This window comes from Tribolium castaneum, chromosome 9 (genome assembly GCF_031307605.1).
Source record: "Tribolium castaneum strain GA2 chromosome 9, icTriCast1.1, whole genome shotgun sequence".
Taxonomy (NCBI): Eukaryota; Metazoa; Arthropoda; class Insecta; order Coleoptera; family Tenebrionidae; genus Tribolium; species Tribolium castaneum.
The window spans coordinates 9860665-9878246 of NC_087402.1; the positions used below are offsets into that span (position 1 = coordinate 9860665).

General features: G+C 32.6%; 3 protein-coding genes across 10 annotated transcripts in view; 1 reads left to right on the forward strand and 2 right to left on the reverse strand.

Annotated features, from left to right (window-relative positions):
• Nucleotides 1–943: 943 nt before the first annotated feature.
• On the reverse strand, nucleotides 944–9301 carry LOC656933 (nose resistant to fluoxetine protein 6). Of its 2 annotated transcripts, none has more exons than XM_015978861.2 (10): nucleotides 8978–9301; nucleotides 8735–8931; nucleotides 7755–7969; nucleotides 7443–7710; nucleotides 7068–7397; nucleotides 1912–2099; nucleotides 1544–1869; nucleotides 1356–1498; nucleotides 1166–1274; nucleotides 944–1108 (listed from the first exon to the last, which is right to left on the reverse strand). In XM_015978861.2, exons 1-10 carry the CDS (start codon nucleotides 9282–9284, stop codon nucleotides 1089–1091), a joined length of 2103 nt encoding a protein of 700 aa, XP_015834347.2. In that variant the 5' UTR covers nucleotides 9285–9301; the 3' UTR covers nucleotides 944–1088. The 2 variants fall into 2 exon arrangements, with proteins under 2 accessions (XP_015834347.2, XP_008192893.3); XM_008194671.3 differs by having other exon boundaries at nucleotides 944–1120.
• On the forward strand, nucleotides 2449–3867 carry LOC135265275 (uncharacterized). Its single transcript, XM_064359004.1, has 3 exons — nucleotides 2449–3019; nucleotides 3065–3156; nucleotides 3211–3867. Exons 1-3 carry the CDS (start codon nucleotides 2755–2757, stop codon nucleotides 3865–3867), a joined length of 1014 nt encoding a protein of 337 aa, XP_064215074.1. The 5' UTR covers nucleotides 2449–2754.
• Nucleotides 9302–10804: 1503 nt separating the features above from the next.
• Nucleotides 10805–17582, reverse strand: part of ASPP (Ankyrin-repeat, SH3-domain, and Proline-rich-region containing Protein) — a 112075-nt gene continuing 105297 nt past the window's right edge. For all 7 annotated transcript variants that reach the window (XM_064359172.1, XM_008194547.3, XM_015978858.2 and 4 more), the window contains 3 exons: nucleotides 14162–15146; nucleotides 11194–11393; nucleotides 10805–11142 (listed from right to left, as the gene is read on the reverse strand). In XM_064359172.1, coding sequence (XP_064215242.1) covers nucleotides 11110–11142; nucleotides 11194–11393; nucleotides 14162–15146 — 1218 coding nt within the window. In that variant the 3' untranslated portion in view covers nucleotides 10805–11109. The remainder of the gene's footprint in view (nucleotides 11143–11193; nucleotides 11394–14161; nucleotides 15147–17582) is intronic.

The window sequence follows — 17582 nt, forward strand, 5'->3', positions numbered from 1 at the left end:
TCAACATTTATTTCTTTCTTTTTCTGAATTTTACGGGAATGTGCCTTTCTGAGAAAAAGTGGATTACTTATTGACATTTAAAAAAAGATTCCGCATTGGTTTGAGTTAACGAAATGATAAAAGTCATAAACAAAGGGCATAAATTCACCATCTCCAATTAAAATCAAAGTTTGTACATTGTTCAGAAATATTTTTCTGTAAACGCCGTTGGTAAATTCTATTAGGTGACAATCTATTAAGTGACAATTCCATCCAAATAACGCTAAAAAGCTTAAAATTTAAAAACAACAACAAAAAAATGATTAAACGTAACAGCAAAAATTATTTGTCAAAATAAAAAATAATTGTATAATTTCAAATAGTCTCTTTGCTTAAAAATATTTAGATATTTATGAACTCTGTAATTCTAATGCGCTGAGCTGCTTTGCCCAAATGACTTGGATGTTTGGTGTTCTTGTAGTTAAAAAATAATTAAAAGAGAAAATAGAAACTACAATCAGCTTTGGAACAAGGAATTTCATCATCAATTAGATAAAAAAAATATTTATAATCAGTCTGAATTAAAATTAACGCGATAAAAGGTACGGGTAACTGCTAGTCTATTAATAAATAGTTGATATGAACTAAATAATGGTTTATGATTGTGTAACCACAGGAGATATTTTTCTTTAAGTTTTATTGACTTCTATACCTACCGTGGGATTCTTTGCAGCATTAAATTTTAAACAAGTGTGTAAGATTTGACTTACAATAAAGCACGGTCACATTCAAGTATTCTCAGTCCGAATGCAACTTACGTTTGATCTCTTATTAATGACACTCCGAGGTATGTGACTCTAGAATTTGATTTACTTTGCTATCCGTAGAAAATTTCAAGTAATTTAACACAACTTACGCCACCTCTTTTGAAATGATTGATGGGTTCGACAATAAATAACCGTCACAACTTTTCCAATTTATTACTAAAAATAGACACAATTTCAAGCTAAATTATTCCACTCTTGTAACAAGCGACATTTAGAAAAATCATAATAACAAAAGTGATTAAGTGGTAAAGCTCGTCATCGCTCGAGAATCTTAATAGCGATTTATTCTTTACTTGGGTTAACTTTTGCGTGTCCTGAAATAATCTAAAGTTTACTTGGCCAGTTTTCATGACATCTACCTTGTTTTAAAGCCATTGTCACGAGCCTGATCAGTGGCAGCTCAAAGCAGACAGTGAAGGCAAATCCGATTACAACCATTATAAATAAGTCACCGAAAGCAGCATAGAGCTAAAACATTAAAGAGGTCAACAAACAATAGGGAGATTAATTTTTCATTCCAAAGGATTGCGGTTGCTTTCTCAAACTTACAGCACTGAAGTCTGAAAAATAACCAGGCATTTTCGCAGCACCACTCATTAAATATTGCATCAGCATGTGCAACAGATAAATCGAGTAACTTATCCGCCCCAGCACTCGAAACAAATACGACGAGAGAACGTAATTTATCGGCCCTAAATTTTTAATATCAAATTAGCAACAAGCCAAGCCACTCGTACCTCCATATCCGTGAATACAAGCCCAAACCATCCACACAATGCCAAAAGTCCAAGCCGACCTCGAGCAAGAAATAAAAATCGCAGCCTCAAGTCTGTTATAATCGTGCGATTCCTCATGAAACGTGTGACAACCCACCAACGAAGCCAACATTGTCGCAATTGAAAGCATCCAAAGACTTGCAACTGTTGCATAATTAATCTGGATTGTTTTCCCTTTGGTGTTGTGGACCGTGTACCCCACCCCCAGCCCGATTATGTAAGTGGCGGCCCTCGTGTGCGGGGCGATATAATGGTGTTGGAAATAGTGTGTTGAGAAAAGTTGGTTTCTGAAATTGCATTGATTGCCGTTTTGAAAACGACCCACTTACGTCACTGGAACTCCACCGTCGTATCTATTGATCCACGCAAAGTAAAAATTGCTCGCAATTGATAGAGCGTAAAGCAAAACAAAATTGATGTAACCAAAAACCGGACATTTCCAAAGGGGGACGAGGATCAACGGCGAGAGGAAATAATATTGCATATCGCATGTTAAATACCATGCCTGCGTCATGCACTGAAACAGTGGGGGTTAACCCGGCGCATCCACCAATTTTCTAATATCGCAAACTAATTTTAATACCATTAAAGTTGGATTTAAGTTTGGAAAATTAGTTTCTCAACCAGACTTTTACTCGACCTAAGTGCATAAATTGCGTTAGAAGGCTCTAATCGATTGAGAAATGAAAGAAATAAGTTTGGAATTGACCAGCTATTGGGAACAGATGAAGTGATAAAGCAAATGTGGAACTCAATTTATCGCAGTTATTCTCGACTGTCGCTAATGTGGTTTCAATGATTATCAGTCCTGGCTTGATAACGCGTTGGCTAAAACTTGTAGGGTCCATTATTGGCTTCTAAATATTACAATAGTAATTTTTGTATTAAGTGCGCGAAATGAGTGTTTTTTTAATGGCGCCTGAGAATGTTATTTTAGTCGAGACCGCCAGGTCGAGACCTAAAAGACATTCGAAGGCGCCATTAAAACATGAATTTCGCCACGAAATACAAACAACGTTTTTTCTACAGCCTCCAGATGAAGAAAAAAGTAACAGAAATTAGTTGGAACAAAATGGTCTGATAAATCGAGTTGCTTGCATGGTTACGATGATAAATAAAAGTGATAGTTGCGAAAAATTTGTCACAATAGGTATTTTTGTTGAAGAAGTGTGATGGATTTTAGCAGCGAAAACGAAATAGATGCAATTGCAAGCGCGGCAGTGTCGAATCTTTTGCCTGCTAAATCAAGACCGCAGTACGAAAAAACGTATCTTCAGTTTCGGCAGTGGTGTTCTATGAAAAAGATTGATCAAGTAACGGAAAATGTTTTGTTGGCGTATTTGGAAGAAAAGTCTACCACCTTAAAGCCACCAACACTCTGGGCCCTTTATGCGATGTTGAAAGCCACCTTAAACGTTAAAGAGAATATCGATACACGTAAGTTTCCGAAGTTAGTGCCCTACCTGAAAAGCAAAAGCGTAGGTTACAGAAGCAAGAAGTCGCAAATTTTAGACAAAGAAGACATTAGCAAGTTTATTAATGAAGCAGATGACAAGATATATTTACTGATGAAGGTAAACTTATCATATTAGTGTAATACAAATCAAAACAACTCGTTTTATTTATAGACTGTGCTAATTTTGGGTATATCGGGAGCCCTTCGACGTGAAGAATTAGTTAAAATGAAGCTAACTGACATAGAAGATAAACAGTCTGTCTTAATTGTGAAGGTGCCTGATACAAAAACCCACTGCGAACGAATATTTACTGTTTCAAATTTAGAAAATATAGAAATTGTCAGAAAATATAGAGCTTTGCGGCCTCCACGGGCGACTAGTGACCGTTTATTTTTAAAGTATACCAACGGAAAATGTGTGAATCAAAATGTTGGAATTAACAAAATCGGAGAGATACCAAGTTTGATTGCAAAGTGGCTTAACAAAGACGAACCTAAAAAATATACTGGTCACTGCTTCAGAAGAAGCTCTGCCACTCTTTTGGCGAATGCTGGAGGTGATCTAATTTCAATTAAACGTCATGGGGGCTGGAGAAGCAGCACAGTGGCAGAAAGTTACATCGAGGACTCTTTGAATAATAAAATTGAAATTGCCAATAAAATTCAACCTTCTTCCTCCACAGAAGAAAACAAAATCACTCAACCTTCTACATCGGCTTCTTTTAATGGCGAAAATAACTTTCATTTACAAGCGTCTTCACTCAGGCCTCTGGGGATAAACGGGGGCACGTTTTCGTCATGCACATTTAATTTTCATATGTCAAAGTAAATATCTATTATTATTGTTTTGTAATATTGTTCTGTATAATTATAAAACCTTTAAAACTACCTCTCATTATCGATCCGTCTCTTCATTTCGGTTGCTGTTGATGTCTTTTCGTGTTACTAAAATTGTAACAGAAATAAGTTGGAACAAAATGATCTGAAAAATCGAGTTGCCTGCACAGTTAAAAAATATTATTTTTTCACTGTGAAACCGTGAAAAAATAATATTTTTTCACAGTGAAAAAACGTCAAACTTCGCGCATAGGTAACCATGCATAAATGTCACGATTTTTTGACGGCTGTAGAAAAAATAGCTTTTTTACACAAGTAAAAAGTATTCTGCGATCATGACTAATCATCCAAACTTTTTTAAGTAAAAAAGTTTTTAGTTTTTGCATTTTTGGATGTAATTCTTAAAATTGTTGTGTTATAGTTTGACGAAAACATGCTCTTTTTAACTTATTAAACAAGAACTAAAAATTCTTTCATCACTTTAAAAAAGAAAGTTCAAGTTTTAAACACATAATTTTTTTAAGCTCATTGCATTAGGGAAGTTAATAAAATGAAGAAATTTATTGCCCACTGAATGAGTTAAACTTGAAATAAGTTAAACTTTTAACTTGAAAATTTTAAATAGACATATTATTATTTATTCTCACATTGAAAGGCTTTTAGACAGTCTCTCAAAAACATTAACAATTAAGTTTCTTTTACTAGTTTCTAAATCACTCAAAAAATATTTAATTTAACATTAAAAAAATATTAACTATTGGTTCAGTGGTTAAAAAATAAAATTTTTATCTAATCATTAATCTAACGCTTAGGCCATTGTTCGTCATTTATTACAGTAAAATAACTCAAATTTTAGTATTTATGGCGTATGCTCAAATCCACATATAAAGTCCAACAAATGGGCTGCAGTGGAGTTACTATACTTTATTATCGTAACAACAATGCTCATTAAATGATGTAATTTGTTGTTAAAATTAACTCTTAAGTTAAACTTAAACATTTTTTATTTATTAAATTTAGACATCTGAAACTTTATTAAAAAGGCAGTTTTATAATCTCTGAGAAGCAAAAAAAAATAAAGGGGATCTTTATCAAGTAAAAAATAAAAAAAAGAAAAAAAGAAGAAAACGTATTCTTCTCTTACCGAAAAATGTTAAATGAAAATTATTTCAAAGTCTTAGCAAAATCAGCCAATAAAATTAATTCAGGTCTCATCAGTTTCCATTACAAACCAAAAAGTTACCTAGAAAACAATTAGTTTTCTTTTATTTTGGTCGATAGCATAAAAATTTTGAAGTTATAACAAAATATCTATGCGATTTTTTTCAAAAATAATGCTTATATATTTCAATGTTACTATATTGGAACTTTGGTTGAAACACATTGTTTTGCTACATACTACATATGTAACTATAAAGCATTTTAAATTTTATGTTTATTGTATTATATAAAAATAAAGAACACTAGTTAATAAAAAATTGTTTTTTGTTACCAAGAGATAATTTATACTAATATTGTTTTCTGCTTATTTACTGATAACTAAAATATATGTCACAATATTGTTTATCACGTCTAGTTTTTTTGATATACTCACTAAAATTGTGAACAATTTTAAAAATTAATTTCTGGTGGCTTGTTTGATATTCGTTGTTTCAGTGATAAATTAACTATTTTATTTGCTTTAAAAAAATTTGCAAAAAAAACAATTTGTGTCGTTTTTAATTTTTTAAAAATTTTGAATCAATCTTTTTGTAGTGTCTTTGGCTTTCGTTATTGATTTTAATAACAAATTGTTAAATAATGTATTTGCTCTAAAATGTCATCATGTAAATGTATGTAAAGTCCAAACAACTTTTTCTATGTTTATGTTTAAATCATGCTAACAAAACCTCGGATGTTTAAGCCACAAACATGGTGAATGTTTCCGTCAAAATTTAAAGTCTTATGAAGAGAGTTATTAAGGTTTTTGGGATAAAGTATGTTATTTGTTTACTACTAGTCTATATTAAGATAAACTGACCCTCATAGTATAAAAAAAGAGGCAGTCTGTAACATTTAAATCCTAATGTTTTATAATAAATATTCAAAAAAACTTAACGTCCTATTTTTTTTCGGCTTCAGTACCAGAAAGTTAGGGTCAATTATTCTGCCGATACACTTGGTTTCATATATTGAAAAAAACGTTGGAAACTAGTGTAAAAGGAATAATAGATAAAATTTTATTTATGTTCGTTTATTAACATATAAGTTAACAACCAATGTCACAAAATGAAAACAACTGGAAACATTTGTAAGGCGTCTAATTTTTTTTAAGTTTTAAACGCCGTAAATTTTAAAATTGTAGTTTTTACAGAAATTTTTCTAACGGTTACTTTTTCTTTTCTATTGTGAGTAGTGAATGTTATATATTTTCCCGACATATAAAATATCTTGTGTTTGGCACTCAAGTCTCAACTTTATCAGATCAGCAGACAATATCGTACAAAGAGTCGCACACTAAATAAAAAATGTTCAGTTTTGTGCAGAGTTCATTTCTAAACTTTTGCTTTAGTATTGATTGATAGAATATTATTTGAGATTTGTATAAAAATATACAAACACATATTTTTTGATCGTTTTTACAATTGTCAGGGGCCGTCTTAAGCTTAAAAACAGTTGTGTTAAAAGTTACATCCAAAAATGTTATAAAATAAAAAGTGCTCCATTAAAGAAAACATAAGTTTTCACCCTGTATACTTGTTTTTGAAGGCGATATAATTAATTTTCAATTTTTTAATGGTCAATAATGGACTTTACCAACTCGCTGTTTTAATTATTTGTTGCGCAAACTTTAATTATGTTTGCGCTCAAATTTGTTAATTATAGAGAGCCTTTCATTTTATAATCTCTGGTAATTAACAGTGTTTTAATAAAATGACAAAAAGAGGCTTTTAACGTATCACTTTATCATACAAAAACGTAATGAAGTGAATACCACACAAGATTTTTAAACACAAAACCACAAATATTTGTTCACATTTTTTGTTTACATTTGATTCGAAATTTTTGTGGTTATTCGTAACTTGCGTCTTCGTTTGTATAAAGAGCAAACAACACGTGGTAATTTAGTTTGAAGTAATCAATATTTTAAGGGCGTTTTTAATTAGCAAAAAAGAGAATTGTATCGTAAACAACTCCAGTGATTTTCCTCACCAAGGGGAACGGATGCACGTAATTCTGCACGTGCAGGAGGGTGGCCCACCAATATTCCTGGCACGGTTTCTGGAGAATGTCCAGCATTTCGTGCCAGACCGGCCCTGAGCCTAAGTGATGGACCAGCGTAGAGTAGCACAGAACAACGACGGCTAGGGGAGGTGTTATCCTCATATAACGGTACAAATAAAAAAGCACCCAATTCATTCCGTGCGATTTTTTCACTTCGCTGAAAAAGCCCACGCTCACCAGCATCCCACTTATCATGAAAAATGTATCCACGCAAAGAGTTCCTCCGGTAATGGCGGTGCTCCTATAGTACAAAACCCACTAAAAAAACAGTTAATGCTGGCGTTACTTTGGGGGAAGCCCCACATCCATAATTTTCAAACTGTTGACAACCGGAAAGAACATGAGCATGAGATATCTGTGGCCGATCACGACGTAACAAGTGCTCAAAACTCGAATTCCGTGCACACAATCCAGATCGGAATTGGGGCCATTCGAGAAGATGCGCCGGGAATTTGTATAAGCCGAAAATGCAGACACAAGTTTACTGTTGGATGCTTCATCCGAAGTGAAGTAGAAAATATGCAACAGGGATGCAACTGCAACGACGCCGATGAAACCCAGCAGAAAAACGCTAAAACTGAGCATTAATCGTAAAAACTTGCTCGGAAAAATTACATTATCGACAGTTCTGTCGCGCTCAAAGGCTTGTCGTCGAAAATTGTAACACAGTCCTTGTCACGGAGCGACACCGTGACGTTCAAACCCTCAGAAAGACTGTAAAACGTTTTCGAAAAGTGCCTGAAAACGTCTTGAGTCGAGCACGAGTCGGGGATGCAGACGGACCAAGCCAGGGCTGCGTTGCTGACGAATTGGTACACTTTTGAAAATCTCTTAAAAAATTATCATTATGTGTGGGTTTCTCCGGCTTCGTTAGGCTTAATTTGGCGCTTGTTATTTCAAGTCGGGTCATTTCCCTAATTTTGCATTGGTACAGAAACTGAAATTTTACACGGCCCGCAGAGATTTCAGAGATTAAAATATTTGCACATAAACAGTAATTCAGAGCATTTTCAGCGTCCACACTATTAAACTCTAATGTTATTTCTCAATAATCACCAGCTTCTGGGATTAGTTTGGATACTAGCGGAAGAGGAAATGGCAAAATGTTACGTTGGTGCGAACAATTCGATTAAAATATTTTGCAGTTACCATAAAAAAAAATAATAGAAAATATGACAGTCTAGTTTCTAGCATTGCTTTAACCACACTCACTGTGTCGTAATTTGTATGCAAATTTTTCTTTTGTGTAGGATGAAAGTTAATTTAATTTGATTTCGCTTCTCAACATCAAACAATATTTCGAACAAGTCTTAAAACATATTTTTTAATTTCTTATTTAATTTTGCTACTAGAGAGCTGGTAACAATTCTTCAAAGAAAGATTTTTATTAGTTTCAAATGGTGCAACCCCGGAGCTTCGAAATTTAATTAAATGATATACGATCTCGCGTTCAAATTAAAATATTGTCTCTAATAAAAAGCTATTTTGATGCAATTCATCAAAGCTTTGTGAACTCTGTCAATTATTTTAATTGCTGTTTTCTGGTCAAATTCCAGTTAGACGAATTCAGCAAATTCTCGACAAAAAATGCTTACTCTCCTCGAAACATTTCGGAACTCTAGAATTTTTTGCAAGAGATTCATGTCGGGCTTGACTTTAAGCGAGCAGAATTTGCCCCTAATTGGCCCATGGTTGGTATCTCTGTAAATTTGTATACACTGCTGAAAAGCCCCGAATTCAAACAAGTTCCCCTCCAATATTCCCGCTTGCAATTTCGAAGACGAATCAAACACTGGAGCACACAGCGTTAATTTTGCATAAAACTTACCTTTATTTACTTTTCAAAGCCCAAGGCTCTAAAGCTCTCAGTCCGACATTAAGCTCTTTGGAATGCGCCTTACAAAGCTGATTAGATTCCTCTCCTAAAGTGTACATCGCCAAAAGTTGGTTCATAAGTAAGCCCTGTTTCATGTTTAATTTCACCGGTTGTCTGGATTTTTCTGAACCATTACTTTCACTTGCTTGCGATTTGTTAAGTCGGTTGTCGGAAATTTCGTTCGAGCTTATTGAAGGAGTCACGGAATTTACAGAACATTTCACAAATGAACATATTGAAAAGAAAATTGGAACGGTTAGAAGCTTCATGTTTGAGTGAGATGGGACCGAGTTCAAACAGTTTTTATATCTTGCAAGTTTCCTCAAAATTATTAGCTGTCAAAGTGTCTGTCGGAATTATTCGACTTGAGGCTTCAATTTTTAATTAACGGAAACTTTTGTTTCGGTCTAAGCGAAATTTGAGTTATTACCAAATGTGCATAACTGAGCACAACTACTGAGTTTTAATAGGCAATAAATCTGAACCGATTTGTGTGGTTGTAATATAAATTATTCCCCAGGGTACGCTAATCGAAATTTTATGGTTTAATTAAAAGGGAGAGAAAAATTTTTACAAAAAATGTGCCGTACGTTACACAGTCGTAAAGAACATTCTTTTTGTTGAAAAAAACACTGTGAAACCTGTGTGCTGAATCGAACCGCCTCATGTTATAACAAATTAAACCTAATTTTACATTACTATAAATAATAATATGGGAATGAAGAATCTGTTATGATAAAACTGATATTTAAACTTTTTAAGAGGTTTTTAGGCGAATTGTTAAGGAAAATGTAAAACGTAGTGTTTGAAACACATTGTGCCATCTGGTAGAAAATAGCACAATAAATTTTAGACGCTGAAGATACGCTGTTCACTACTAGTAAGGCCCCTTTAGCACATCACACTGTTTAAGAGAATTCTGCACTGGTTTTAGAGGTTGCTATTTAAAAAAATATTTCAAGGGGAAGAGCACTGGAACCTGAGAAAAACAAATAAGGAAATATGTATCTGCTTTTATCTTCATTTTTTACATTATGTTCCAACGTTCAAAAAGTGATAGAATTTGTTTGATTTTAAATAATTATTAATTAGACTTCTTTAACTTTTATGAAGCAATTTACGATAGGTAATGGTTTGTAACGTTGGTTGCATACCAGCCGAACAAATTATCTATAAATTTGAACCTAAAAAACTTAAAAATTATTAGTACAACGTATTTTTGTTTTTTTTTATCTAAATAACATGTCTCAAAAATTTAAAAGTGTAAAATAACTTAATATTTCTGATATTTTTTGTCCAGAATTTGTACAACACGTAGTAAATATACCTTAAAAACAAGACATTTTTGAAATATTTGTAAAGATATAAGAAAATAGAGCAAAAAGTTGCTTTCGGCAACAAAAAACAGCATGTGTGACCACAAAAGCTGTAGAACACCACAAATTTACAAGCACTTGCCCGTGTGATTTGAACTTGATGTTAAATGGATAAGTATAATTTGATTTAATTTTTTTTTTAGATTTTTACACTATTGATAGATTGTTTTTGTGCAAATAAATATACACACAATTCAAAATTATTGTAATTGATTAAATAAAGAAAAAGGTCCAAAATTAACTACTCATTAGTGCTTGTTGTTGGTCTATTAGAAAATTAGGTGCCTAATCTGTACTTTTAATTTTATCTGTTTCCTGATTTGTTTGATTTACCATTTCAGTTATACAGATGTTATTTGTTTTTTTTTTTAATTTCTTCTTAGGTAATTCGGGAGTAGCAAGAAAACGCGGTGTTTATAGTCAATATGTTTTATTGTAAATAATTATTTTCCATATTTATATATTTACATATGTCAAAAATATATTAAAACGCTTATTACTTCAAAAGCAATAAAAACAATAATACCTAATCGAATAAACTTGTTATAAACAAACTTAACAAACAGAAAAACCTTAAAACTGTCACAATATACAGATTATATTGAGCAAAGGTATTAAACTTGTCCTTTTTATTCCCATTTTGTGTTTATTTATACAATTACATAGTATAGCAAAAGGCAAAGGTACTTAAATATCCATTATACAAAAATGTATAATACTATTCTTCACTTCGATTGACCCTTGGATAAAGCTGTAACGAAAATCATTAGAACAAAAATTAAATTAAGTTTCATAATTTTACCCCAAGAAGATTTCTAGGAACATATCCCTCCTTATCACCTAATTTCGACCACCACCATTCCCTCTCATTCTCATCCCCTTTTCGCAAAACGGTGAGTTGCTGTCCGGCTTTGAAACTCAACTCGTCGGGTTGCTGAGCCGTGTAGTCGAACACTGCGTACACCACCCCTCCTGACAAAATCCCCAATTTTTCTTGCACACCTTCAAAAAAAATGGGAAAAATTAAACGCTAGGTTATTTCACTAAACGCTGGTTCGCTAAGTAAAAATCGTAAACGCTAGGTAAAATAATAAACCGTACGTGAAAATATGAAAATATTAAGTATATAAATAAGTAAATGCTTTTAATACAAATTTTTAAGTCTTTACTACCAATTGCATGTGTCAGTGTCCACAAGACATTTGCAGTCAGATGCTCTATGTCAACATGGTCCATCAGTAGCGTGCAATAATTAATAATTTATTTATCCGTCTACGTTGGGGGACAGTTTTTTTTTAAAAGATTCTTATGCAAAATTTTCTGCTGATTTTCGAATCCGAAGTTCGATTTTATGTTTTGAAATTATCTCATTTATAAAAAAACGTTCCTGTTAAGAAAAATTCCCTTTGTACTCTTAATAATTCCTAATTTTCTCAGTTTTCTTTTCTCAAAACAAAAGTTGTGTATTTGCCTTAAAAACTACATTCATTGAGCAACTTTTACAAAAAAATGAAGTTTCTAATTTTATTAGAAGGAAGATATGACGATGTAAATGATATATTAAACCAATTTTAAGTTTTTCAAAAATTTCCACAAAAATATGCAAGTATAGAGGTAATTCCAAACCAAAAACTGATTTCGGACTCAAATTCAGCAGAAAATTTTGCAGAAAAATAAGTGTTCAGTAGACGAGTCCGTTTTTGAGGTATTGCAATACCGCAAGTTTGTTTTAAAAGTTTTACAAGTTAGCTATTCACAATTTCAAGTTAAAACAAAAACCACAAAATCCACTAAAGTGCCAAAAGTATTTCTTTTTCTTTTTAACACTCGCTGTTGAAGTTATTTGTTCAAAAATTCAATTTTTTTTAGCTTTCAGGATTTTTTCTGAATTAAATAAAGCACTGATAACAATTTAAAACACTATCTCCCTTACAGCCCGACTGGAAGAATGAAACTTGTAAATAACTTTCAAAAACGTTACTTACAACGGTTGTAAAACAACAAGGAAAATGACTGAAATTCGACCCTTTTTAGCGTGGGTATTTAATAGTAAACACTTAAAAAATCTACTATCCGCATTTATGTTAATTTTTCAACAAAAGTTAAATCAAAATGCAAAAAAGTAAGGATTTACGAGTAGTTTATAGTAATCACTTCAAATTTTTGAAGTTGGTATTCAAGTGACTTGAATTTCGAAAAGTTTTATAAAATGGCACTTTGTCAACAAATCCTAAGCAAAAAATTTATAAATCACAAAAATTAACTAGGTTTTGCAAATGTAATACAAGCCAATGTAACGTTTCAGTTACCTGAAACATTTTTGGGTAACACTAAGAAAAGAAGCGGAGGAGCACTATCTTCCAAACAAACTGGAAATTTACTTATTGGCGGTATATGGACGATCTAGATTTTCAGGTAGGTGTTTTAAATCATTGTGGTAGATATCTCAAACTATGATACATACTTCACTAACATTTAAAACTTTTAAGTTGGAGTAAGGAAAGTACAGTCTGCAGAACAGTTAACCATGTGAGTAGAAACATTCATGAGAAAGCTTATTAGTGGATAAAATGTGGTACATCTTGAAGACATAAAGAAGTAAGTAAACGAAGCAAAACGTCTTTGGCTAGAAAAGTGTAACTTGTCTTGTGCTTTTGGTGTATTCGATTGTACTCAAATTAAAATAATGAAATCTGATGTACATAATCGCCTTATAATATAAAAATCAGTGATCATTAGAAAATTTGTCAGTATATGACTGTGTAGTTGATAGTAAAAGAAAAAATTATGCATACAAAATTAAATAAATACTGGCACTTAAGTATTTATTAGCTGTTTCAAAAGTATAAAAACTATAAAAAGATTGATAAAATTGTAAAATAGTTTTTTATGATTAGATTTCTTATTGAAAGCAAAAATTACATTAACCTATTACTTCTTAAAGTGCATGAATAATTTATAACCGCTAATTTTGGAACAAAATGCGACGTAGGCGTTTTTAGTTTTGAAGCAGCTAATTCTCCCAAAAGCATTCTTTTGCTGAGAGATTTACTCAAATTAAAAACTTTTTTTAAGCATATGTGCTTAACTGCTAGGTAAATTGTAAACGCTATGTGAAAACAATAAGTGCAAGAGTACCTACTAAATACACAAAGATTCAAAACTTTTGCACCACCACAAATTGCGTGAGACCAGACCTGACCAGACCTGCTGCTAGAGAAAATGACAAATATTCTACAAGAACGATAATTGTTCTTTTTGTAAGAATATGGCGGCGTTTTTAAGTCTGTATTGATGTCAGAAGAAAAAATACGCTGTGATTGTAATTATTTTTTAGTTTGCTTTAAAAGAAAAAAATGGTTAAAGCCCTATCCTCAATTACTCATGATCATCTTATACTCATAGTTATTTTATTTTCGATAAGAATTATTCTAATATCCAACCCAAGAAATAAAGTAATGCAAAACTTTTGATTATATGTGTATTATTCATACCATGCAATTATTTGAATTCATAATATATATTATAGTTATTTTCTTTCTTTTTCTTCTAAACACAGCTAGTTTTGTCCATTACAACTCTTAGAAAAATCGGATTTTCACGTCCAAAATTGTTTTTGTACCTTTAGCGTTTTAAAAGTGACATTATTAATTTTTCTTACCAAATTTTATTTAAAAATGCATTATCAGTTAGTATATGATTATTTTTTACCTAGCATTTACAATATCTTACATATACGAGTTGTCGAAAAAATATAGTATAAAACTCACTGTACAAATACTCCGAGCAGCCATCGAAACCCTCCTCGTCCTCTTCGCACTTCTCCGCTGCGGTTTCATGGTCGCTCAGCGTCGTGGCAAAAATGCAAGCCCCATGTTCGACCAGAAACTTCACCATAGCCACGTTATTGCAACTCGCCGCACAATGCAACGGTGTCCACCCGTCACTATCCTGTGCGTTAACATCACACCCGAACTCAACTAAATACTTAACGATCTCGAAATGCCCAGCACAGATGGCATTATGCAACGCTGTGATGCCTTCATCGTTCGCTGCACTAGGATTCGTCACTTGAGTCGCCGTCTTCTTCACCAATTCCAGCTCGCCTTCAAGGCTAGCATCCAGCAAAAGGGCCAAAGGATCAAAACTGACTCTCCTCGCTAGATTCGACTTCCCCGACTTTAAATTACCCTTCTTGCACCGTCTGATCACCCCATTCTCCTCGATTTCTTCCTCAACCCGGTCGGGTTCGTCCACCGGCTTGCTCCCACAATCATCGTCGCTTTTCTCTTCGGGAAAATGGAAAGTTTGCGGCTCGGGTCGTTTGGCTTTCGTGTTGTTTCGCAGTTTTGGCAGCTCGCTCAGTTGTTGTTTCTTGATGGTTAGTGGTTTCGCTTTGATAACCATCTCGGTTTGGTTTGGTGGTTTGGGGCAAGAGTCGTCCGGAGGCTCGGTTTGGGGCAGTGGGGGCGGTTCGGGTTCGTTCAAAGATTGGGTTTGGCGTGGAGGTGGTTTTATTGCCGGTTTGGGGGGCAATGCCGGTTTCGGGCTCTTGTCTAAAGACACTTCCGGGGTGTTGTTTAAGGGAGTGCTGGTTGATTGGGGCGGAGATAGTACTAGTGGAGATTGCACTTGTTTGGTACTTGTGATGGTTTGGGGCTCCACTGGCTGGACTTTGATAGACGATGTTTGATAAATGTTGGAGAGGATGCCGGAGTGGTGGACCGAAGTTGGGGCTACGCTGCTGATCGGCTTCTGAAATACAAAAAAATATTCTAATAATGCATATTTTGTGGGTCTTTGAAAATGTTCCTTTTATCCCAATAATTATATTAATAATTTTATCCAATTACATTGTTATAAACGATTGTCAATATCTCGGCTCCTAATTAAATAATACAATCTTTTAGTTTTTGTAAAGGTAAAACCAACCGCTTATCTGCCACAGGAACGGCGATATTAACGTCTTTAAGTTTCAAGCTGAAATTTTGTTTTGAAACATAATATTCAACTTATTTAATATTTTATAAATAATTAACAATTGTTAACTCGCAATATTTATCAACATCTCGGTACCTAATTAAAATCAGAGATGGAACAAACCCTGTTTTTTAACCAAACTTAATAGTTTAAACTAAAACATTTATTAATAATATAGATTAATATCTATATTATTAATAAATGTTTTAGTTTTTCTTTAGGAGTGGCATTTTTTGCTGAATTTTTGTACAATTCCTTATAACTTATAAGTTAAATCATACTGATTCGCTGATAAAATTTTTTTTAAAATTGTGTATTTATAATGACATTCTTAAACATATGTTGTTTGAGCAAAAGTTAGTAAAAAAAATTGCTAGCCACAAAAAACCCTCGTTGTGTAGCTCACATTTAAATTCTAATTCGCTATTTCATTGACCTTTTCCAAGTAAATAGCAACCTAATTGAAATTACGGTTAAAAATGTGAAGAGCATGAAACTTATTTTTTCATTAAGTTATGATTTCGTCCAATAATTGTTGATGTTGTTCTTTGGGATTGTTTAAACAGGTTAGAAGAAGTAAAAAGTTTTGCTGATTTTCGTTGTCAGTTTCTTCAGGACACAATTTGTGCAGAAATTATCTGACTTCACGTACACGTTAAAATTTAAAAAAACAATAGTTATTTATGTACCAAGGGCTTTAAAACGATGTTCATATTCGAGGGCAATAGTTTACAAATTATAAACATCAAATAATATTATACAGGTTTATATAAATTTCTATTTTTCACTTTAAAATTAATCATTACAGATAAAAAGCGTATTTGCTAGTCTAGTTTGTATTATTTTATATTTGTATCTATGACGGTAGAGTGATTTGTTTATTTAATTAAAAAACAGGTGAAGTGTGTTTGTTACGTGTGTGGTGGAAGAAGAAATTCCGGAAGTAAATTTTGAATGAGCATTAGAAGTTACTTCCTAAAAAATCACGACCACTCTACGAAAAAGAACTTTACAAATTGTTGTATTTTTTACTTATTAGTCTTAATGATAGCTGACGTTATCATAACGCCAGTTTATTATACCCTGGGGCAGAATGAATAGAGTTATATATCAGGTATCACAGATTCAAGCAACCATTTATAGACAAGTGAAAAATAAATGCTTGTTGTTTATTTCCTTATAATTTTTCGGAACTAGCGACAATTATCTTTACGTAATTTTCGCACAAAAGAACAGCGAAATTCCAGTTCATTAGGCAAATATCAGCAAATATTCAAAATAATAAAACACTAGTTTTTTGCTAACTTTTAAAAGCCTTGTGATTGGTCTATCTTATTGCCGGGAGTGCATAAGCCGATCAATATCGAATGACAAACACACTGCAATTTTTTGTGCCGCAGATAAGCAAGGAGGAGGTAATTTTTAGATTTTTATTGGTCAATTTCCGCATTCCGCGAACAATCAGATGGTAAACTAGTGCAGTCCTCTTCTATAAAACTAGAATAGTTGACAGTGATACCAATTTAATGCAAAATTTCATTGAAAGTTTGAAAAATCCAAAATATGGTTTTAAAAACAAATTTTAATATTGAGAGTTGGGTAAGGTTTGTAGCCCAATTTTTTTTTTCCAAACTTGACCACCAAAAATCAAAAATTTAAAATTTTATTACAATTAAATGTGAGCTAGAAAATGAATAAACTTAGTTTTTAATATTTTTTTTGAACTAGCGACAGTTTTTTAATTTTTTCTTTACGTTTTTCGAGCTCTACCATGGGTATCTCAGTTATTCTAAGCAATAAGAGGTCGGTTAAATTAGGGCAAAGTTGCACATTTTTATGCTGAACAATTATCTGAAAAAAAAATTGATGTGGTACTTATAGTTTTTGAATTACTGAGAAAAATAAAAAAATTGTAATTTTCATTGTTATTTTTTAAGTGAAAACCAAAAGTTGTTCAGCATAAAAATGCGCAACTTTGCCCTAAGGCAGCGACTTAAAAATTACGTAATTAATTTTAGTTATAAGGAATTATAGAAAAATTGTGATGAGAAAAGATGATCGTTTCTCAATTTTTTAATAAAAAATAACAGGAGCCATATTCTTCCACTTTTTTTCAATAAATTTGTCATGAAAATAGTTGACAAAACGCATTTTTGGCAAATAACTCTGAATTTATTAGGATTTGCAACATATTTGTAACAAGGATAATTA

Coding starts and splice junctions, on each gene's coding strand:
- LOC135265275 (XM_064359004.1), top strand. CDS start 2,755: ATGGATTTTAGCAGCGAAAACGAAATAGATGCAATTGCAAGCGCGGCA. Junction 3,020..3,064: donor TAAAGAGAATATCGATACAC/GTAAGTTTCCGA, acceptor GCAAAAGCGTAG/GTTACAGAAGCAAGAAGTCG. Junction 3,157..3,210: donor AGATATATTTACTGATGAAG/GTAAACTTATCA, acceptor TTTTATTTATAG/ACTGTGCTAATTTTGGGTAT.
- LOC656933 (XM_008194671.3), bottom strand. CDS start 9,284: ATGAAGCTTCTAACCGTTCCAATTTTCTTTTCAATATGTTCATTTGTG. Junction 7,711..7,754: donor GCGACAGAACTGTCGATAAT/GTAATTTTTCCG, acceptor GCTCAGTTTTAG/CGTTTTTCTGCTGGGTTTCA. Junction 1,275..1,355: donor ATTTTTCAGACTTCAGTGCT/GTAAGTTTGAGA, acceptor TTAATGTTTTAG/CTCTATGCTGCTTTCGGTGA.